Here is a 24,206-nt window from a genome sequence, read left to right as displayed (position 1 = left end):
GAACATGACGGAAGGTTCTCCTATTTTGGTCGCAGCTGTAAGTGCATCATAGCGGAATTACAAGTTTTAAGCTCCTTTCTTAACAAACAAGCAAAAAACCTTAATTTTTTTAATATCATTTCTAATCACTACTTTCCAAAATGGCGAATTCACATCGCTTGGGTAGCGAAAAAATTTCATAATTTCCTTAAGTACATAGTAAATTAATGTTCCAGTTAATTGTTTTTTTTTTTTAATTTATGCGCACCAAGTAAACTGATGAAGAGTGACTGGGCACGTAGGCGCCTAGTACCAACATATCGGCATGCCAATTTTTTTCATTTTTTTTATTTTTCATTTCTTTTTTTTAATGAAAAATAAGTGCATTGGAAGCAACACAAAAAAAAATAACCATTTAGCCAATGCAAAGAAAACGATAGTACAAACCTGTTTTGAATGGACGTAGTAAGCAATTTGGAAACTAAAACGCTTGAGAATTTGATGAAATGTTGCTGATGATAAAACTAGAAAGTAGTAGAGAGATGCCATATAGAAGAACTATTCCAATTCAGAGATGGAGAGAAGAGTGTGAAAAAGGCGTGTCGTAAATGAAACAAAAAGAAGAGGATATGCGTTTTTTTTCAATTTTGGATTTTAATAGAGTTTTCGAAAGGCATTTTATGCATCAGTTTTTTTTTCTTCTATTTTTCACTGCATTCGCTAAAAATATGTATTTACAAACTATTGAACAATTTGGGTTACATTGCATACATATACAGATATATATGGGTTGTGGGTGTGTGTGTGTGTATGCTAATAGAGGCATAAGTATATGCATGTAATTGTAATTGTAATTGTATGCGTGTGTTGTAGTTAGAAAACTATTGCTATTACAATTTGAATTGCAAACAAAATGCCTAAAAGTTGTAGGAGTGTGTGTGTGTGTATTTGTTTTTTTTCAAACTTCTTTTGTTTTTAATTTTAATTTTAGTTACAAAATAGATTTATATAGGTATACGTATATATGTATGTATATAGTTGTTTTTTTCTTCTTTTTTGTGAAATTGTATTTCATAATTAAATTACTCATTTACTTCTTTTTTTATATTTTAATTGGTATAATTAATTTTTAATTAAATTACTTGCTTGCTTTTTAATTTTAATATTTTTTATTTGCGTTCGCTTTATATTTATTTTTAATTGATTCGCCACCAGCCAACTGCAATACTTAAAAGTTTACAAATGTTGCATTCAGACAAGTACATATTTACATACATTAAATGTAATTATTGTTTCGAAAAGTGTTTATGCAAATTTATTGTATATATTTTTTTGTTGCTTATAAATTTTTCCATTTATTATAATAATGTTTCGGATGCTTAGTAATCGATAAAGACCATAACGCTACACTTTTGCTTTTTAATATCATATTTCGTAAATGATTTGCCACTTGCTTTTTATTTTTTGCGCCCATTTTTCGCTTCATAAAAATACCTTTCTCGATTTTGCTGCATTAGCTGTTACGAAAATAAAATCCTAAGTGCACACTTCTAATATAGCGGTTATCATCATCAACGGTTCCTGGCTACAACAACAACCGTTCCCACCGCGTTCACAGTCGGCTCTACGTTACCGAAACGACCCGCATTTATATGCGGCCAAGCACTGCCAGTCCAGCAGCATACCCCGTGCATGCATGGGGAATGTTTATGCTGCTGCTACAGCAACAACAACAACATCATCGGTTTCTGTTTCTCCTATTGGCGCATAGGGTCTCATATGCAGTAGTACTGCCATGCCAATCAATGCATTTTTCTACGGTTTGCTGATTTCTTGGTGTTGCCTGCTTTTAGGCGTCACTGTATGAAAATGCTATGCAGTTGTTGTTAACATCTGCCATTTAGTTGCCCTACTCTGATTAAGCAGTTCTTTCACTACATTTTTGTTGCTCTCTTTTTTATTAAAAGTGCGCAGCGTATTTTTTATGTATGCATGGAAATACTTACTCGTTTAGTTGTGTGTGTGTGTGTATAAATTATGAATGCTCGCACAAAACTCACTAAATTGTTGCAGTTACTACGTAATAATTAAATTACATACATACATATCCAAACTAATAGTAATTAATTTAACAGTTTATGTATATATATTTTTAAAAGTCGTACATTCACTTGCATCAGCGCAGGTTGCACTGCACTGCTAAAAACAAAAACAATTGCCAACATATCTCTGAAACGATTTTTGAAAGGCGTGAGTGCAGTTTATTTTTATTTTTTTGTAATTATTATTATAATGGTTTTGTTTTGTTGGTGGCATGCATACACATAGAAGGAGGCATACACATAATAAGCATACTAAGCTTTACTGCAAATTAAATTTCTAATTAAAGTTATACCATTTAAAGTCTACATTCTAGTTGTTGTTTTTTTTTTTTGTTTTCCAGCTCCCATTAGTGTTAGGAGGTTGCATAAGAACGGCGCTTTATGCTTATTGAAAAACAAAAAAATAAAATAAAATAAAATACAACAATAAATAATTACAAGTATCGCAAACATGTAATCGTAAGTACTTTCAGTTGTTCACACTGTGGGTGGCTATGCGTGTGTGTGTATTCACTACATCGCGCATCCTTCCTACCCCGCAATTAATGGTCCCGCACACAAAGCGCTCGCTTACCTAATTAACTAAATAATTATATAGTATGTCCAAACTATTATTTTTATATAAATTTAATTTAATTTAAAATTACTTCACTCCCTACGCTATGCGCTGGCTTTGCAGTGTTTGGCAAATGTTTAAAAATTTAAATATTTCTAAAAACTACAGTTTACTCCGCAACTGAATTGATTACAAAAATAAAAATTTAAGCCCCAAACTGTAGCATAAACCCCTCGTACACGCTACTCATTTCTTGTTTCTTCTCTGACGCCACCGCCGCCGCTTTCCGCCCACTCGTCTGCGCCCTGCCGTTCCTCCTAATCCGTTATCGAAATTTGCGCATACCCCACCAGCGAACGATCGTCGAGCACCTCGCCCGGCTGCACGCCCGAGTTCAATTGGAACGTGATCGTTCTGAGTATGGCACGTTGTTCGATCAATTGTTGCAGATGCAAGGCCATTGGTTGCGTATCCAACGCGTCGACAAGTCCGGCATCGACCAATTCCATGGCAATTCCCTCGGCGGAATCTTTGCCGACGGCAAATTCAAAACGTATATCGTGCAGTTCGCGTCGCTGGTTGCGCATGCGCAGCACCAGATTGACGGGCGGTGCATCACCCATGTCCGCCATCGATGTAGGCATTGGCATTTGGGCGACACCGGCAATGGCTTGTGCTATCGCAGCATCTTCGGGTTGAATGTAAACGGCTGCCGGTGCTGGTATATTCATAACTGGTACTGTGGCCGGTGTTAGTATGTTCACGACTCCTGTTGCTGCTGTCGACGTTGGTATATTCACACCTACTGGTGGTAGTGGTGCTGCTGCTGCTACTGCTGCTGCCGGCGCTGGTATGTTCACAGGTGCTGTTGGTGTGTTCGCGACTGCGGGTTGCTGTGCTGGTTCCGTAGCGGTTGCTGTCGCATCGGAGTAGTCGTCATGATCGCTGTCCGATGATTCGGCGCGTTCCAGGCGATTGATCGGTCGATCGTCCGATTCGGAATCTGAAGAATGATGCTTGCCACCGTTGTCTTCCTCCTCACTGGACCACACCCACTCGCCGGTGACGGTGCGATGTAAACGACCGGAGGCGCCCGGTTGACGTTTGGCGGCCTTGTGTACGCGCGTCTCCATGGATGGGCCGGAGGCGAGCAACGTTTGTGTGAGATATTTGCGATCTTTGGCCTTCTTGAAGAAGGCATGCTTCAGCAATTCACTGGCGGTGGGTCGTTTCGAAGGCTCTTTTTGCAGACATTCCACAATCATTTTCCGGAATGTCTTACCGTAGGCTTTGTATTGATCTTTTTCGTCCGCGCCGGTGTCCAATGTAGGTGGATCATTCTGCAGTGTCAGCATCAACACTTTCATGGGAGGATACTTGTGGTAGGGCGCAGTGCCGGTTGCCATTTCAATAGCCGTTATGCCAAATGACCAGATGTCGGCCTTAAAGTCATAGCCATGATCCTGCTCCATTACCTCGGGTGCCATCCAACATGGTGTGCCAACGAATGTGTGACGCACCTTCTGACGTGACAGATCACGTCCGGTGGCCAGCCAAGCGCTAACGCCGAAATCGGCAATTTGTATGGTACCATCGTCACCGATCAAAATATTACCCGCCTTAATGTCACGATGTATCTGGCCGTTCGAGTGGAAATACTCTAGACCCTTGAGTACCTCCTTCAAAACAGTGGCAATTGTCGGCTCATCGAATACGCCATGTTTGCAATTCGCCGTGCGCATTTTGTGTTTAATAATGTCCAGCAGTGAACCGCCCTCGAGCAGACGCAACACTAGCCACAGCTCTTCGCGTACCACAAACGATGTATAGTAGGTGACAACATTTTCGTGATTGCACGAGGACATCGCCTGGATCTCCTTGAGCAATTCATCCATAGACGTATTCCATTTCTCCAAATTGATACGCTTAATGGCGCATTTCTCGTTGCGTGGCAGACAAAGCGCAGCATGCACGACCGCAGTGGCGCCCACACCGATCACATCGCGCAATTCGTAGTCGTCCTTTGAGTTGGGCCAAGGCTGTTTCTCGGAGGCCGAGTGTGGCACGGCGGCACCTGCATTGTTCAAATTAGCGCTGGATGCCATTGTTAGCGATTTGCTTTGGATATTCGGTGTGCTCTTGAATGTGGATAATAAGGTAGCCGTGGCTGTGAAACTCTGTGTGGCGCTGGCGCTTACTTTAAGTGGCTTCTGCAGATGATCAGCTGTAGTTGCGCACCTGCTTTCTAAGCGCAAATTTGTATATGTTTTCGTTGCACTTAAAGTCTTGACTGCGCCGTTGCCGTTCGCTAGCGTTTGCTCTCCTTCTGTTGGTGTAGTAGTTTGACTTCTTATTGGCTGCTGCAATACCACTGCGATCACTTCTTCCGATTTGCTTGCGTGTATGTGCTTATGGTTATTGTTGATGGAATCGAAGTCTTCGCTACGTGATCTGTAATAGGCTGGCGTATCGGCGCTTATCTCAGGCTCAGCAGCGGTTTCGCTTGGCAAAAACGTCTTACTAGTCGTCGAAATAGTGCCTTTCGATGTCAGACAGAAGGTCAGTATTCCCTCTTGCTTATCGAAGAATGCAACTCCTGAAAGAGAGGAGAATGGAAGAGAAAAAAGATGCCGCTATTGATCTTTGTACTTTGATTTAAGATTTTTTTTTATTGATTTTCATATGTGTAGGTATGTATAATAAATGTATATTTGAGTAAGCCGTTCTGTTGACTGTGATTTTACGGGAGTCTAAAATTAATGCCACAAATTTTACTTTACAAAAGCATTTAAGTAACTTTAATTATACAAAAGTGGTATTACAAAAGAAATTTAAATGGAAAAAGTGCAACGTGAAGTGGTGTGAAAGGATACATGGTGACATTGTGAGTTTTGTACTAATCGTTTTCAAACCGGCAATGAAGAATTCGACGTTTTTCAGCCGTAAAATACTCGTTGTAGCTACTTAAAATAATTTACTTTGGAAATTGTCCTCGCTACTACTACAGAAACAGCTAGGCCGTAGTATTACAGTCCAGTCCAGCAGTATTAAGGACTAGAATGATGAAACAACAAACAAATACTTGAGAAAATGGATTTAAAAAGTTTTACGGTATCAGATTCAGCGATTAAACTACTTTTTTAGTACAAAGACAAGCAATATAGAGAGACAAAGAAAGAAATGATCGGAAATGCAATGAAAAATGATTGCGAAAATTGTTGTGAAAGTTGAAGTGCGTCGAATTTCAAAACAATTAAAGCAAGAAACAACAGAAAATGGTGAACGAGGACAAAACGAAGCACCTCCTGCCATCAAACAAACAGTCGGGGCACTCGCTTTTAGACACCCACGGCGTTGTAAGAGACTTCGTTTATCTAAGAATCATCATTAACACCGAAGTCTTGTCAGCCTTGAAATCCAACGGAGAATTTCTCTTGCCAACAAGTGCTACTTTAGACTAAGTAGGCAACTGAGTAGTAAAGTCCTCTCTCGACGTACAAAACTAACATTAAAGTCTAACTAACATAAGCCTCGTCATGCGCTTCCTAACATATAGCGCAGAAGTTTGAACGCTGACAACATACGATGAGACGTCCCTTGGGGAGTTCGAGAGAAAGATTCTGCGGAAAATTTTTGCAACTTTGCACAATGAGCTGTTTGAGCTTTACGACGACATGGACATAGCGCAGCGAATAAAAATCCAGCAGCTACGTTGGCTGGGTCAAATCGTCCGAATGGATGCAAATGTCCTGGCGCTGAAAGTATTCGATGCGCTACCAGCTGATGGTAGCTGCGGAAGAGAAAGACCTCACTCCCAAAATCGTTTAAGCGGTTATCGCGCCAATCAAGAAGCAGAAGAACAACAGAAAATTTCGGTTGTACGAAAATAGGAATGTACTCATATTTCCTGAAAAATAAGTGAAAAAGCCGAATTTGGCGAACCCATCACCGAATATTTCCTAAAAAGTTGAGAAAAGGCCAGAGCGCCAGAAGCGGAGCGCCAGCTCAAGAAGCGTCAAAAATACTAGCCTGAGGAAGGAAGAAATGTCTGGAACGCAAGAGTAGAACAAAAACTTTTGAAGACAGAGGTTCCAAGAGAGAGTGAGAGACAGTTCATAGAAGGAAGCAGCACAGAAGTTTGTGCAAGAATAGTTCGGTGATGAATTTAAGACGCTGATTAACTACTCAACGCCCTGCCAAAAGTCGATATTAAGTCCATTCCATTTTAAAGCGCTTGAGAGATGCTGTACGTCGCAAACAGCCAGAAATGTGGGCAACAAATTTTTAGATTTTGCATGATGATAATGCGCCATCGCACCGTATTTCTCAATTCAATAGGATACCCCAGCGAGGAAATAAGAAAGATGGTTTTATTTTCGCTGTTAGTTTAGGCTAGTGACGGGAAGCATCCTGTACTTTGGTAGCGATTCTTTTATGAATCGGAAGTTTTTAGTTTTCTATTTTCAATCTGCTCAGGCTTGGGTCTCCAATTTAAAAATGACTTGCTTTTTTTTTAGGTTTGGAAAGTCGAGCCATGAATCATCGAGGGGTTTGGTAACTGCTACACCAATCACGCTTAAAAGCCCATTGTATTTAAAGCTCTGGAAAGTGCAAGGGAAGATAATCAAGGAGGAAAGGACCGTAGTTGAAAATATAACATAGAATAGAGAAATAGAGGTAGCTGAGAGAATTTTTTAGATTCTTTGGTAAATCTGAAAATATCCTCCAGTTTGAGACAACGAATTTTACTTGTACTCATGACATTGGAAAAGTCGAAGTCTTCCTCTAGTAAGTGCAGGACGATCACAGTGCAAAATGCTCAGCGCTATCCGCCTCCTCTAAGCAAGACAGGGTCCTCAATGATTTCAATGATGATCATATGTTAACCCCATAGATGGTGTCCCGTAATAGTGCCGACCATCAATCGAAAGTCTTTTTTTCCAAGTTTTAGAAGAAAGTTCGACAGTTTTCTATTCGGGCCTGTCACAAAACACTTTGCAGTTATCGGACCATCGCTCTTTATGTAAATTGCATACATAATCGCTGATCCACTTCATGATTCCTGCCCAACTGATTCCGATTATTGACCCTGGTCCCTGTGGGGTAGCCGCTGATCAATAGTTGCCAAGTCAACGGCAATTTCATTTTCTTGAACGGCGCAGTCTCCTGGAACCCAGATAATTTCGTCTTGCAACAGATCTGACATTCTTCAACAATCTTTGAGGTTTGCTTCGTGTTCTCCAGAGCCTTTAATGCAGTCTGACTGTCACTGAAAATTCCAATCAGAAAAGCAAAAAATTTCGTTTGGAAAACAGTTGCCATTCCTCCCATAGCGCAATTACTATCGTTTAAGTACCATCCGGCTCCAGACCCTATTTCATTCTTGGACCCATCGGTAAAGAAAATATCCGTCAAACTACTTTGAATGCACTCTGGATTACTGGATGCATTCTGAATATTCGACATCAAATTTTCTTCCAATTCGAGTACTTAGCTACTACTTTAACCCGTTGAGTGCCACCCCGGTCTCTGGGGATCGGCGCTGATCTTTCCCCGTGGCCAACTACGATCCTTGGGGGCCGTCGTTACACTCTTCGTGGGGCCGACCGTATTAAAGTTAAAAGATAAATGTTACCTCAATGAATGTAGTCAAATATACTTTTAATGAGCTCTATTGAAGCATTCCAAGCAAAAGTGTGGCCGAGATTTACATAAGTAACAACTTTTTTTTGTTAAATTTTTGGCTTCCTTAGACAAAAATAATCTTGAATTTTCAGGCAGAACAGTATTTACGAACTTTATGAATGTCTCCTTCCTTTTTCTTTAATTAAAGAACCATTTTTCCTTACCAAAGTAAAATTTGTTCGTCTAATCGCTGTATCAAGTCCGTTTACCAATTGTATCCGCGAATCCGTAACTGATGTTTTTAGTCGAGTTACTTCTTGAAAGAGGAATAGGGAATAGATCGCTGATAACATTACATAATGTTAAGGTAGTGAAAAAAAGGTATGTGTCAAAAGTTCGCCATTTTGTTGTTTTTCAAAAAAATGTTCTCATTGTCACGCCTGCCAGCATGACAAGCCTACGGAATAATAATCAGTTTAACTTTTTCGTTTCATATGTCCTGAAGAGCTCAAATCCTGTTGACCAGCAAATCTATTTTTTTTTAAAACGCGTACTTTGGTGCCACTCTACTGTACAAAAAAATGTAAAAAAAAAAATATTTTTATATACTATACTCTATTTGATGTCAATAATAACATACTAAAAGACAAAACGATTGCATTTTATTTTCTTTAAAAAAAATTCCTAAAAAATATCTATAAAAAATGAGTATTTGACCAGACTACTTCCTTAAGTACCGATTCTACCCAACACTGGTTAAGACACCTATCAGCCTGCTCTCGTACACATTTTTTTTTATAAAAAGTACAAAAAGAAAAAAAATTGTTTTCAATTGTGCATATGTGAGTCAGTCATTTTAGTACACTCCGCTTGTTTACATAAAATAAAAACGCGACAAAAAGATTACAAAAGCTTACAACGTGGAGTTCCCACCAAGCCAGTCCATTCTAATTTTAAACGTTTTTCCATTGAACCAAACTGCTATATATGCGCTGTACTTCATTGGCTAACTGATAAGATAATTTTGTTAGTGTAAATGTTATGAAATGACTTCGAGAATAGCTTCGAAAAAAGATACCGCAATTTTTGCTGTTCTAGAAAACCACCTGCTAACGAACTGTTAACGTCATTACGTGCCTATATAAGCGGAAGTCAAGTGAGGGCAATGGAAAACAAAGAGCAAAGAGGTACTAATGAAATATGCAAAGAAAAAAATTAAGTAGAATTTTAGCAGCAACATATGAAAAATCTATTGTATGTTTTGTTTTTATTGCGACTACTTGCTATGCATACGCATTTAAAGTGCAAAAATATAATTCACGTGGCACTCATTAAAAAGCACTTTCCATGAGGGGGAAGGCTTCGCAGCAAACCACACAATTAACCTAAAAATAATTGGAAAATGTTAAAGAAATCAATGGGAAATGCAAACACACATTAACATATACGCGCATATACATATGTATGAATGAGATCGATAAATTTTGTAACCACTAATCGTTGTTGTCGGCAAATTTACAGATTTTGCATGAATGTGAGTGAGTGGGCGCGTGAGTGAGCCACATATGCAATGGGAGACTGAGAAATAATAATGAAAAAAAAAAAAAAATGAGAAAGCATGTGTGGGAAAGTACGCCATGAGATAGTCAAATTTAATCACAATTAAATTCAAATCCAACAATAAACAACAAATACTAATGAGAGTAGTGCACAACAAAGCAGTGCAGTGCCGTTCAATAGAGCGCATGAGAAGGAGAAGCAAATACAACCCACTACACCGCGAAGGAGCTCTCTAGTAACATACATATTGTGCAGCCAGCGTCATCGCTTGAGTTTACATGACTGTCGCATTGCATAGCTACATACATAACTGCCGTGCTGTCTGACACTCTGACAAGCTTGTATAATACTGCAGCTTTTAAGTATTTAGTCTGGCGCGAACACATTTCTAACCATATTCGTCATTCTTATTGTACAAAAATCGAAAAATTAATAGTTAGTTAATGGGACCAATGCAGTGCATGCTTGTGTGTATGTTTGCGTATACACACCCATGTGCACATATGCAGTTTACAGCGACGCAGCGAACCATGATGCGACAATAGTAGAAAAATTTGCCACAAATAATGGGGAAAAGCATGGAGATGACGAGCTCGCGCATAGGCATACAGACGTTGCAACCATTTCTATCTATTTCAGTCTATTATTAGATACCGTAATTAAGGTGCAGGTAATTGATTTCATCAACAATGACAAGAATAACAACTATCTAGTACTACAAGACTAACAACAATATTGGCATAGCGCATCGCAATCATCAACATGATTGCCAAGTATTTGTTGTTGTAGCTATATTTAAAGTGTTATGCATCTAATAAAGTATGTACATATGCACTTTAAAGTTGTTGGCGCAAAATTAGCACAGTGAAGGTGTGCAGAGTGGAAAGCGTTCACGATTTATATGAAATTAACCCTCCGTTAGACACCCTTTTTAAAAGCTTCGGTTGGACAGCCGGGTCTGAAGTTTTTTCGTCCTGTTCGAGGATCTTTTTTAAAAGTTTATATCTATAAATCGATAGAAAATTTAATTTTAGGAAGCTACCTGGAAGCTCTATTCGTTGAATTCACATCCAAATTCGAAGAAGTCTGGCCAGACCCGGGTACTCAACGGAGCGCTAACAAAAAAAAAAAAACACAAATTATTTAGTACTTGTTGCGTTTCAATTTGAAAGTCCAATATTTCCGCGATTTATTTTTATTAGATCTCTGCCGAAAGCGTGCAATGGGATGATAAGGGAATTCAAATGTGCCTTATCGGTGGCTAGCCATTCCGCTGAAATAACATAAGAATGTAAAATACCCAACAAGAGCGAGAGAGAGAAAAAAACTATGAGATATACAAATATATGTATGGAGATACACAACATAAATATGTATGTATGTGAATTTTCAAAATTTCTATGTACACTGGCGGTTAATAAAAATGCACCACTTTCATAGAAGTAGCATTGAAGTGTCATAACGGTAAATTTGAAAAGTAAAAATTCTTACGCTGAAAAGACCTTCGAATGCTTCATAATTCAAGTATTAAGCGGTTAGTGGTAGTCAAAATTAAAAAAAAATTGGATTTCCTTAAAGTATAGTGTCTTAAAAATATTGTGTTAAAATTTGAAGTGAATCCGACAAATACTTTTCGAGTTATTCAACAATTAACAAAGGGCGCTTGGGCGCTCCGGAGCGTTCGAAGGCAAGTAGCAAAATTTTAAATGCGTTTTTCTTAAAACTATGTTTTTTGAACTTTTGATCACTGTAACTTTTACTCAACCCGAATTTTTTTTTTAATAAAATTATTTTAACTTTTTTAAAATAAATTCCTTATATTGCTGACATAAAAAAGTTCTACCTAATGAATTATTAGCCTCCAAAGCGACAAACAAAAATCTCGTTTAAATTTGAATTAATAAGAAAGGTGCAATTTTATTGCTCGCGAGTGCATGCATACGAGTATTAATCATTATTTCTGACAAAATCCAAAATCAAAATAAACAAAACTACTACGTATTAAGTTTTAGTAGGGCTTCATTATCTACATTTATTTTTAGTTAATTGCGACGTCAAAGGCCGTTGTAATTAATAAAATCTGGCGGGGAAGTCTTGTCTCAGTTTAATGGAATATTTTGTTTGGAAAAATAATAATCATCAACTGGCTCATATTTTGGAACACTGAAAAGGTTTCTTGGTATGTATGGGTGTACATATATCAATATTTGTATGTAGCTTCAACTGGTTTCCACGACATTCATTCCAGCCATAGAACTATGAACGCAGGCTGCGAGTCAAAAAAAAATAGGCTTCCGTTTATGGCGAATGCTTTTCACTGTGTTTACACTGGTTACTAAAATATTTGTTATTTAGCTTTTTCGATAAGTTATATGCACAGCAAGAATTTGCCAGAACTAGGCGAACATTTTCGGTTATTGTTTATTTTGTTTGTTATCTCGCTGTGCATTTAGGGTTGGCCCCTGCCCTTTCTTCTCCACGAAACTGTCAGTGCAATTTGGCTTATCAAGGCTACGTTTGACGAATGCTGCAGAAGTCGTGGCAAAGAACATAGTTGACGTCATAATTTTGCGGTGAAATTAATGCACACAATTTAGCATCTGCATGTCGCGGCGAGCCTATGAGCCACATCTGGAGCGGCAGATTCGAATTTTACAGACGCGAAGTGAATATTTTATTTGCTTTTCGGACTTTTGCTTGGAACAAATTTTTTTTGTATTCGTTCGCTTTGTAATTTGCTAATTTATTCATGGGATGTAGATATTTCAGGGACATTTAATTATTATTATTTTTTTTTTGAACAAATCCCATGAAAATCTTCAAGGATATTGAAGAGCAAAAATTTAAAAAACAAAATAATATTTTTCATTTTTTACAAGAATTGCTATGGGGAAAAATTATTTTTGAATGCTTTTGACATTCTTCTTTCATTGGACACCCATGGGACATATTATTTTATAGATTTGGGATAATTTTTATAATGCTAGACTATGAAGTCCTTTTAAAAAAATGTTAGACCTAATAATGCAAAATTAAAAACACAAATTTACAAATTTACAATTATATAATACCGCTCACATATCAATTTTTTCATAAACATTTTTTTCATTGTGAAAAAAAGTGAAAATTTGTCGCATTGTGTTATAGCTGGTGTCCACAAGCAGAGATTTCACTGTGCAAGTACAGAAAACCAAAAACGTATATGACTGGAAAAACCAGTATAAACTATGATATTTTAGGTGTGCGGATTTTAATGCGCGGAACTGTATATACACCTAAACGTAAATACATACATACGTACAGATATATGTACATATATTAGGACGGCAAAAAAAAAGAGAACAAAAAAAAAATACATATGTTTTATAGCGAACCTGAAAGCTTTCAATATTAAAAAAAAAAAAAATTAGAAAAAAAAAATTTATATAAAAATATAAACAAATAAATAAAAAAATGTAATTAAAAAACAAATATTCTTTTTTTTATATTATTTTATATAATTTTATTTTTTATAATATCTGATCTCATTTTCTGAATTATAGTGAACCTGATTCTCTCAAAATTAAGAAAAAATTTTAAAAATAAAAAATAAAACATTTTAATTAAAAAAAAAATAAAACATTCAAAAAAATTAAAACATTAAAATGTATAAATTAAAAATTAAAAAAATATATATTCATTTTCTAGAATAATATATTTTTTTTTATATTATTTTATTTTTTTTTTAAATACTTGATCTCTTTTTCTGAATTATAGTGAATCTGAATCTCTCAAAATAAAAAAAAAAAATTTTTAAATTAAAAATTAAAAAAAATATATATACATACATTGTGTAAAATAAGTACCCGGAATTTATAATTTAAACTCTCCCGGGAATACCTGACCACTTCAAATTTGGTTTTTTCATGTTGGTACAGATGTCCTTGAATGCACAAGCCTTATTAGACCGGGATCTATCACTTAGTGTGTTTTATTCTGCAGTCAAAGTGAGTTGATCTTTTGTTTACTTGGCGAATTTTACTATGGATTTTTGCAAAAAGAGCATCGGAAGGAGGTCTCTGAAGACATGGTTTCCCGAGCTAATACGGTCCCTACGTTCATGAAACGCATAATAACTGGTGATGAGACATGGGTCTACGAGTACGATATGCAAACCAGTCAGCAATCGTCTGAATGGCGCTTCGAGAACGAGCCGTATCCAAAAAAACTACGCCAAAGCCGGTCAAAAGTGAAGGTTATGCTCACGGTTTTCTTTGATTACCAAGGCGTGGTGCACTCTGAGTTCCTTCCAGAGGGCCAAACGGTTAATAAGGAATATTATTTATCCGTTTTAAGGCGTTTAGGTGAAGCCATTCGCCGTAAAAGGCCCGAAATGTGGAAGGACAATTCGTGGATTCTGCACGACGACAACGCGCCATCGCACCGAGCCTTAATTGTACGCGAATACAAGACCAAAAACTTAATAAATACTATCGAACAGCCACCGTATTCGCCAGATCTCGCACCCTGTGACTTTTTTCTCTTCCCAAAACTAAAATTGCCACTTCGGGGAAGGCGTTTTGAGTCGATTGAAGACATTAAAAAAAATTCGCTAAAGGAGCTGAAGGCCATCCCGGCGCCGGCCTACCAGCGGGCCATGAATGACTGGGTTGTTCGTTGGAATATTTGTATCGGCTCAAAAGGAGCCTATTTTGAAGGCGATCCAACAAATAATGATGAATAATATGAAAAAGTGTGTTTTTTTTTAAATTCCGGGTACTTTTACACAATGTATATAAGTAAAAAATTAAAAAATATTTAACACATCGGTCAATAAGTCCCGGGCTTGGATAAGCAAATAACATTTTTTTTCACAAATTCTTCCTTATTCATCAATGTAGTCAGTCCCCTTTGACGATGATACAATCATTCCACCGAGTTTGTAGGTTTTCTATGCCTGTTTTGTAGAACATTTATCTTTGGCCTTAAAATACGCTTCAGTTTTAGCGATAACTTCCTTATTTGATTGAAATTCCATTGCCTGGAGTATTTTTTCGTAGGTCTGAAAACAGCCAGTGAGTGAGGAAGTTATTCGAAACGTAATTCGTTCTATTTGACAATCGTTTTCATCGATTTGTGACACGGTGCATTGTCTTGGTGAAAGAGGACTTTTTTCTTCTTCATATGGGACCATTTTTCTGCGATTTTCTCCTTCAATTGTTCTAATAATTCACAGTAATAATCAGAATTAATTGTTTCCCCTTTTTTCAAATAATTAATGAAAACCTTTCCAGCTGACTGTTGCGTCTTTGATCGCTTTTGACGACTTTCACCGAGTCCAGGCCACTCAGATGACTGCCGTTTCGACAACAGAGTCCGGATAACGTTTATCGAGCCATTGCTTTGCTTCAACGGTATTTTTTTTTTTCATAAGAAAACAATGAGAAATCAAGGCACGAAATTGCTTTGAATTCATTGTTTTTAAAAATAGCAAAAGTAGCGTTACTTAAAGCACTGTAACTTGGTAAATAATAACCCGAATGTCTTGAAATTTTGACACTATACCTTTAGAGGCTAGCACTATTAAATAACAAAATCTATACAGTATTAGTGGCGCCATCTAGAGGTCAGGCCCGGACTTGTTGCCCGAAGTGTTATATCCATTTTCTGAATAATATTGTTTTTTAATAGTATTAAATATTTTTTAAAAGTATTTATTTTTTTAAACACCTGGTCTCATTTTTTTTAATTATAGTCAATCTGAAAGCTCTCAAAATTAAAAAAAAAATTTTTAAATATTGTATATTTTTAATATTTTCCTATTTTTTCTTAAACTTTGTCTCATTTTTTGAATATTTATGCGTAGAAATTAAAAAAAAGGGACTAAATTAAATCTGTAAAGATTTAATTTTTTTATCGACCACCGTAGCCGAATAGGCGAGTGGTGCGTGACTATCATTATAGGTTCGAATTTCCGTTAGGCCGCTCCATTTGTCGGAAACCTCAACACGCATATTACAAATAGGAAAAGTAGCTTGACCAAAATCCCAAAAAGGGCATAAGCGCCAATAATATACACAAAGTGGCGCAAAATTAGTCATCCCATTTTGTTTGAATAACTTTTTTACTAAATAAAAAAAAAACCAGAAAATATTTTTTGAGTGCTAGAAATCTTTATTTTGCTTGTCTGTTTGTATAGCGCAGCTGTCTAGTTCACAAGTGTAAAATATGATTGCTGTATGACGTCATTTGCAAAAATTATAAATCTTCCGATAGGGTGCTTAATTTTGCGCCACCTTGTATTAAGTAGCTTGGGGGAAACAGAAATCCATTATTTTTGCGCAAATGGTTTAAAACTATTTTATGCTCGCTCTTTGGCTACTGGGCGATACTACGACTACTAACTTGCCGGCCAACTTCGATTATTTTTGTGATTTTATCGACATTTTCGACGTTATCGACATTTTCTTTAACATCAAAAATGACTGTAGGGAATCGACGAAAGCAAAATTGCACGTAATGAGCTGTTGCAGCATCGGCACCATAAACACCGTTCATAATTTCAGCGGCCTGGCTTGCATTTTCGCCTTTAATAAAGAAAAAATGTAAAATGTACCGAATTCTCTCTTTGTTCACTTCCATTGTTAACACCCTGTAACTCACAACTGAATCGAATCGAATAAACAGACAACAGATTTTTTTAGAGTCTTTAAATTTGAAATTCTTTAACCGATACTTTACGAGATATCATCACTACAGCCATTTACCGAGAAAATAATGTATTTCAATGCGTTGGCTGCACGGCTAAATATTAAAAAAAAATATATATAAAAAATATTAAATATTTTTTTTTGCTACATCAAAAAAAAAAAAAAAATTAATTGAGCCACCCTAAAACATACTATGTATTTCAATTCGTTCGCCGCATGGGTAAATATTCGTATTAAAGAAAAAAATAATAAAAAATAGTTGAATAATTTTTTTTTCCACATCAAGAAAAAAATTGTTTTTGAGTCATCCTAATGCATATGTATGGATTTCAAAACGTTGGCTGCACGGGTAAATATTAAAAATAAAAAAATAAATAAATAAAATAATAAAAAATAGTTGAATAATTTTTTTGTCCACATCATATATTAGAAAAAAATATTTTTTTTTGAGCCACCCTAATGTATAAGAATATGTATGTACATATGCATGTCTATTTATATAATATTTATAATGCTTCTGTTTGTGTATAATAAAAAGTCTTTACTTGGACAAAGTCGAAGACACTAAAACTTTCCACAAATTTTGTTGCCATGGGCGAAAGCAGAGCATCAGAAAAATATTATCATTGCACTGCACGGGCAAGAAACACAAACAAAAAGTATGCAAGCAAACAACGTCAGTAATATGAATTTGATTAGGCGGCTACTTATGATGCGCTGCGCTGCTAATGACTTTGACAAATTTGCATTAAAAAAGTGTTAAATAACAGAAATTCGAGAATTTTACGAACGCCTCTGGTTACTCATAAAAAAATTTGCTTTTGTTTTTTACACGGCACATTAAAAGAAAACCCGCTTCATTTAAAACGTAAAAGTCATTCCAAATCAATTATGTAAATTGAGGAGGTGTAAGCACTTTTGGTCGCCTACCAACTGTGGGGATTGAATTGGAGTGGAAATAACGGAGGGGGCGGAAACTCGTTTAACAGGTGGTTCGCAAATTAATTTGTTATATTTTGCCGGAACACCTCACCGCGGAAGTGCTGCCGTCAGTCAAAGCATTGTCCAAATTTGTGAAATTCGCAAAGTGGTCGGTCGGCCGCTGATCAACGTGGACTTTGCTGCCGGCAAGCGATGAAGATAACAAAGGCGATAAAAAGTGTTGCGCTGTAGCATTTGCCCCCTTTTCGTTTTTGTTTAAACTTAAAAGTCACGCGCTTCACTCGAATGATAAATCAGAAAATGCTAACAAACGAAAAAAATGCAGCCGCGGCAACACCAAAAACAAAAACAAATATACAGTAATATGAGTACGAGTATGAGTGTGTGTACTTGTATGTACATATGTGTGCGTCGGTGATGTACCACCAACAACGCTAAAAATAAATAAATGCAAATAAGAAGAAAAGTTTTTAGTAAATTTTTATTTGTAACAACGGGAAAGTTAATTATTTTTTGCGTTTTCGCTTTTTAGTGCATTTTCGAACAACTGGAATTTTAATTAATTCGTCTTTGCGCGTATTTGCCTTCAATAATTTTTTATACATCTTCATATATAGTTGTACACGTAAGTGGTATAAAGGAATGCAGATGATAATTTGGTGTGCAATAAATGCGACAGAAAATATGGGCAAATTAAAAATCTTCGACTTCAGTTTTTGCGCAAAAGTCCACCGAAAATGGTGGATACAAGCCGCAGTGAATGATGGAGAGTTAATGAACTGCGGCTTGCCAAACTGGAATTGTTTGGTGGTTGGTGGTGTTAACGGATTTTCCGCTGATCGCGCAACAATTCAAGTTAAGCTACTAATTAAAAAAATTATTACTTGACATTAAACCGCTTTAAACTAATGGGAGAAGTAGTTTTAAGCAGATACATTTTTTTTTCTTTTCATTACAAGAAATAAGAAAATATTTTTTTAATTAAAAGAAAAAAAAATTTTTTTTAATAAATTTTTTTTTATAAAAAATGTTGTTTTTCATTAAAAGAAATTAAAAAAATATTTTTTTAATTAAAAGAAATATTTTTTTTTAATTAATTTTTTTTGTTCAATAAAAAAATTCTGTTTTTCATTAAAAGAAATTAAAAAAATTTTTTAATTAATTTTTTTTTTCATTAAAAGAAATAATGTTTTTTAATTAAAAGAAATATGTTTTTGTTTAATTATGGTAAAAGAAATATTTTTTTTTTTAATTAAAAGCAAAAAAAAAAAATTTTTAATTAAAAGCAAAAAAAAGCCTGTGTACATGTGATTGAGCGCAGCTGCGCACATTTACAGCGATGCACCGCCGAATGGCCGCCGTGCGATCGATTGCCGGTCGATCACACGATACTCACGCTTTAATCAGATGACAACAGAGCGCCGCGCTGCAGGGCGATCACAAGTTTTGAGTTCAATAAATTCTCAATGGGTAAATGCCAATGACAAGGCAAAGCGAGTAATGCACAAAAACAACAAACACAGTGGAGAGGAAAACTATAAAAATAGTTGAATCGAATAAAAAATAAAAAAGTAATTTACGGCCGTTAAAATCGCAGTCAATTTTGAACTGGCATGTGCCAGGAATTAAGCAAAAAAAATAATTTGTAATAAAAATTAAAAAAAAATGAAGGGTAATTACAATTTCCCGCTGTGATCCAATGCATCTTATGCGTGAAGCGAAATTATTGAGCGCCGCAACAAATATTAATTTGGAAACTTTCCGAGTTCGAATCCCAATTTGAATTTATAATTTTTACTCCTTCACACAGTTTATTCTCACTTGACTCAAAATTCCAGTTCGCTCAAATTTTATTCCTTTTCTTTCTATAAATTTCTTCACAATATATCGTAAAAACCAATTTTGCACAAATTCTGTGCTTTCACACAACGTTTTTGTATGCCACAGTGATACTAAACATTTAACAACAAAAAAATGTGAAAAAGGCGAAACGCGCGCGCAACTTTTTGACGCGTCTTTGCGTGCGTGCATACACCGCAGAAAAGCGTTAAGTTAGTTTAAACGTCGCCGAACAACTGAGCAAAGACAGCGGAAAATAAATATGAAACCTCTGTGACGCGCCCCAATGCCTCCATGCCCCTACACCACCTTTGCAGGCTTGTCAGTTGTTGCTTTCAGTTCTATTTTTATTTTATATTTGTTTGTTTTTTGTTTTTTTTTTTTGCTTGCGCCACAGCGTAATAGCCGCGCTTTGGACGCTCTGTTGAGCAATGGAGCGCGCGCGGTGGTGATGATGGCGGTAATCGCTTGCGCACGTAACTCACAAGTGGCTGTGTGAGCGCGAGCAATGCAATACGAGCAGCAGCAGCGGCGAGAGCGGCGCCAAAGAGCAAACATTGAACGAGTAACAGGCGCAAGAGTGGATTGGGTGTCGGGTGGCACGAGGCGTTTAACGCCGCGAATGAACAAAAGTCAAAATAGTTAACGGCTATAGAAACGAGCCGAGGCAGTGAGTGGCTGCGGTAGGGTGGTGGTGGCGCTGCGAAGTGACACATGTTCAGTGCCAGCACCTAGAGTTGGGAGCGTCCGCTATAGCGCCGCACAGTGTATTGTCAATGTAGAGCGAACGTAAAAAAAAAAACTATTTGGAATGTATTTTTCTTTTGTAGGCGTTTAACGGAATTTTTGAACGCTGGGTGTGTCCGCTCCATTCGAGTGTATGCCTTATGAATACCTATCATGGCAACATCTATAGGAAACTTTAGTCACTGTTTAATGCTCTTTTTACTGGATAGATACGTTCCCAAAAAATGCATGTAAAAAAATTCGTTTAAAAAGAGAATTAGTTGAAAGCAATATTAAAAAATTCTTTTTAGAGTTCCCTTAAGAATTTATTTCGAACTTAAACATTTAATTGTAAAAATGTATTGTAAGAAATAAATAATTAAACGGGAGGACAAAATCTAGCGAGTCTCAGAGACTTTTCCTGAGACTAATTTAAACGCTTCGTAAATGCGTCGAAAAATCTCACTTTTGCTCTATTACACCCTTTTTGGATGTTTCGCCGATCTCCTCCTCCTATTTGTGGCGTGCGTCTTGATGTTGTTTCAAAAATGGAGGGACCTACAGTTTCAAGCCGACTCCGAATGGCAGATATTTTTCTTAGGAGCTTTTTAATGGCAGAAATACACTCGGAGGTTTGCCATTGCCTACCGAGGGGCAACCACTATTAGAAAAATCTTTTTCTTCATTTTGGTCTTTCTTCATTTATTCTATTCAAGAAAAATTCACTAAATATTGAAAATCGTGTTAAAACAAACCAATTCGTGTAACACAATTTGTGAATTTCAAAAATTAGGTGTACTTCCTTAGCTAATATTTGTAATTCACAAGCATTCAATTTTTTTTCCAAAAGTACGCCAAAAACTCTCCGCCGTGCGAGCAAGCGATGCAGGGAGTGTAGCCTGCTTGAGTAGGTTGCCTGATTTCCATTCGATTCGATACTCAATCGATTCATGAAAAAATCTAGAAATCTACTTTTGCAAGCGGGGCAACTATGTTAAGAACTCAGGACATAGCGATACATTAGCATCTTCACCAGTTAATTTCGAGAATTGTCAATGACAAATTTTTACCAAGGTCTTTTTCTCATACTCTCAAAGGGTACTTTTTTTTTAACTGAACAAGGGGCATATCGATGCATTAGCATCTTCACCAGCCAATTAATCGCAGGACGTCAATTTTAAGATCAGTTTTCAGTAAATAAGTGGTTAGTTTGTTGTGCACCTCGCTTTTTATACTCTGAACTCTGTCACCAGTCAATTTCGGGAACTGTTTTTTTTTTTTTTTGCCTTTTTTGAAGACAAAGAAAGACTATCTTAAACAACTCTGTATCCATTACTGATTTCTACACAACACTGATTTCTTGAATTGACCTAGATGGCAGAATCGCACTGATTTTTAGTTTTCTGATATATAGGTTAATATTTCATTGCTATATTTTCTATATTAAACAGATAAACATAGAATTCTAACTTGAACACAACACTACTGTAATTTATTACAATCAAAGAGTATTAAACAAAGTGAAATAAATATGCGACATTTTTATCAATGCTTACATATGTGTCAAATGTTGTCATTAACTTTGTTTTTTCAACCAAAAAATTCAATCTTGACATTGACCAATATTTGAACGAAAAAGGCAAATATTCGAGAAAAAAAAAAACAAATAAAAGTAATGCCGAACACTTGTTGAAATAATAAAAATGTTGAGTGTGAGATGAATATATATTTTTTTCTATTTTTTCTAATATACAAATAAATGTAAAGAAAACAAAGTGTTTATTTTTATGTTGTTAAATAAGCGTACGTCAAATACTTATTCCATTTCGTTTACCACACTTTGTTTACAATATAAAGTCAATATAGCTCTATACAAGGGTAGGCGCGTAGTTCTATGACGGCTTTTGCAGGCGCGTAGTTCTGTGACGCTTATACTGGCGGCTTTTGTCTCTTTGGTGGTTGATTCACATTGAACATTTCAGGCAAATATTTTGATAGAAATATAGCCCCAAAAGTCCTATTTAACACTTTGACCGCTTTGTGACGGCTCCATTGGAACAGTCGTTTTTAGGTTTTATTTAATAGGTTTTATGTAATAAATATTTATATTTTTAAATATCCTATTAAATAAAATCCAAAAATAATTTTTTTTTGGACATTTTACTAACTACCCCGTTGGCGTTCAAAGTATTAAAGGGACTTTTTTTAACCGGCCGTTGGACAAATTTTTTAAATCCTTCGGTTCGACACCCCTGCCTGGTCTTTCTTTCGTCCTGTTCGAGGAACCCTTTTAAAAGGTTATATCCATAAATCGATAAAAATACATAATCGGTAAAAGTGCACCAAAAAATAATCTTGTGAAACTTTCTTATAAATCATTGGCAATAATATTTCAATCAGAAATCGACTTAAATAAAGGGGTGCAAAATTAATCACCCAACGGAAGATTTATAATGTTTGCAAGTGGGGCGCGGACAAGCAATAGAGCGCGTTAAGCTTAACTAAATATTTCCAACACTCAAATCAATTTTTTTTGTATTCAGTAGAGCAGCTGATTAAAATTTTTCACATTTTTTGGTTTCTAAATTAGCATTTTTTTTTTACTTACTCTAAACTGTCAATCCTTGTTTAAAGATATTGAAATTTTATAGACCAAAAGAAAAAACGAAGTACATTGCTCTCGTTGTTGTTGCGCCACTGCTAATAGCTGTTCAATGTACCTTGACTTATAGCACCTTTTAAACGTAGAAATATAAATATTTCTATGACTAAAATCTAAAAACTTTGAACTACTATAGAAAAGCGATCTGTACTTTGCGCCATCAGGTGGCGCGCTAGCAAATAAAAATAGTAATGTTCGCCATGAAGATCGCATCGAGGATGGTTAGGTTAGGTTGACCTGGCTGGCTGAAAGCCATCACATAGACCTATTGACCCTTACTGGTACCAGATGGAGCTTGATCCTTACGTTTCCTTGTAGTAGGCTTCTTATTCTGCGTCTTTTGTCAGTATACCTACGATAGTTCTGCTCTCCTTTCTAGACAGGGCTAGTACGAATCTGGCGTATTTATCCAGGATGTTATGTCACGCACAAAGGAAGTATTCTTTATGTCAATGAAAATATTTAAAATAGGTAGCATTTATAGTCACGCTGCTACACTGTAACAGAGATCGGCGCTTAGCGGTTAGCGTTAGACGCAACGTGTCACTGCCTAGCAATACGGGCGCCCTGTCGAAAAGTACACGAGCGCAACTAACTACATATATCTTATACGTATGTGTGTATGTAGTAAACATTCAGAGAACTGTGTATGTATGCACGTAGCAGCGAGAAATGAACGAATGAACTGCAGTGAGACACGTTCGACCAGATGAATGAACTGGCCAAAGCGAACGGACAGACATTTATTATAAACATGTGCAGACACAGGGTTACAAAAAAAACACAAAAAAAAAAAAACAATCACGAGCAAGAAAATTGTTTTTTGTTTTTGGGTTTTAGTTGGTCTCCGAAAGTTTGACGTTCAAGCGCTCCAGCAGTAACACTGTATGTGTATGCATATACGTATAAGGTGGCACAAAATTAATCATCCAACTTAGTTTTTGAATAACTTTTTCACTAAAAAAAAATAAAATAAAAAAAAAATGAAATAAATAAATAAAAAAAAAATTTAATAAATAAAATAAAAAAATAAATAAATAAAATTAAAAAAAATAAATAAATAAAATTAAAAAAAATAAATAAAATAATAAAAAAAAAAATTAAATAAATAAAAAAAATTTAGAAAAAAAATGAAATAATTAAAAAAAAATAAATAAAAACGGAAAAAAAAAAAAATTTATAAATTTGCTTGTCTGTTTGCCCAGTTCACAAGGTGGCGCAAAATTAGTCATCTAATTTGGTTTTTGAATAACTTTTTTACTCAAAAAGAAAAAAATAAATAAAAAAGAAAAAAAAAAATAAAAAAGAAAAAAAAAAAAAATAAGTAAATAAATAAAAATTAAATAAAAAGAGCCATGATTTGATAGAAAATTTAATCTTAGAAAGCTAAGAGGTAGAAGTGTACCAAAAAATAATCTCGTGAAACTTTATTATAAATCATTGGCAATAATATTTCTACATAAATGAAAAAAAAAAAATAAATAAAAATTAAATACAAAAACCATGATTTTGACCTTGACGCGTTC

The 24,206-nt window shown here is 35.8% G+C and overlaps 2 protein-coding genes across 3 annotated transcripts in view; both read right to left on the bottom strand.

Moving 5' to 3' along the window:
• The window catches only part of LOC129238017 (E3 ubiquitin-protein ligase RNF181 homolog), a 130,501-nt gene that overhangs the window by 12,172 nt on the left and 94,123 nt on the right, over positions 1–24,206 (bottom strand). The window lies entirely within an intron of this gene.
• LOC129237881 (serine/threonine-protein kinase OSR1) overlaps positions 931–24,206 on the bottom strand; it is a 49,178-nt gene continuing 25,902 nt past the window's right edge. For both annotated transcript variants that reach the window (XM_054872886.1, XM_054872965.1), the window contains exon 2: positions 931–5,233. In XM_054872886.1, coding sequence (XP_054728861.1) covers positions 2,955–5,233 — 2,279 coding nt within the window. In that variant the 3' untranslated portion in view covers positions 931–2,954. The remainder of the gene's footprint in view (positions 5,234–24,206) is intronic.

Source organism: Anastrepha obliqua, chromosome 1 (genome assembly GCF_027943255.1).
Source record: "Anastrepha obliqua isolate idAnaObli1 chromosome 1, idAnaObli1_1.0, whole genome shotgun sequence".
In the NCBI taxonomy this organism is placed as follows: Eukaryota; Metazoa; Arthropoda; class Insecta; order Diptera; family Tephritidae; genus Anastrepha; species Anastrepha obliqua.
The sequence above is the reverse complement of the archived record's forward strand: the minus strand, read 5'-3'. Positions and strand labels throughout refer to the sequence as shown.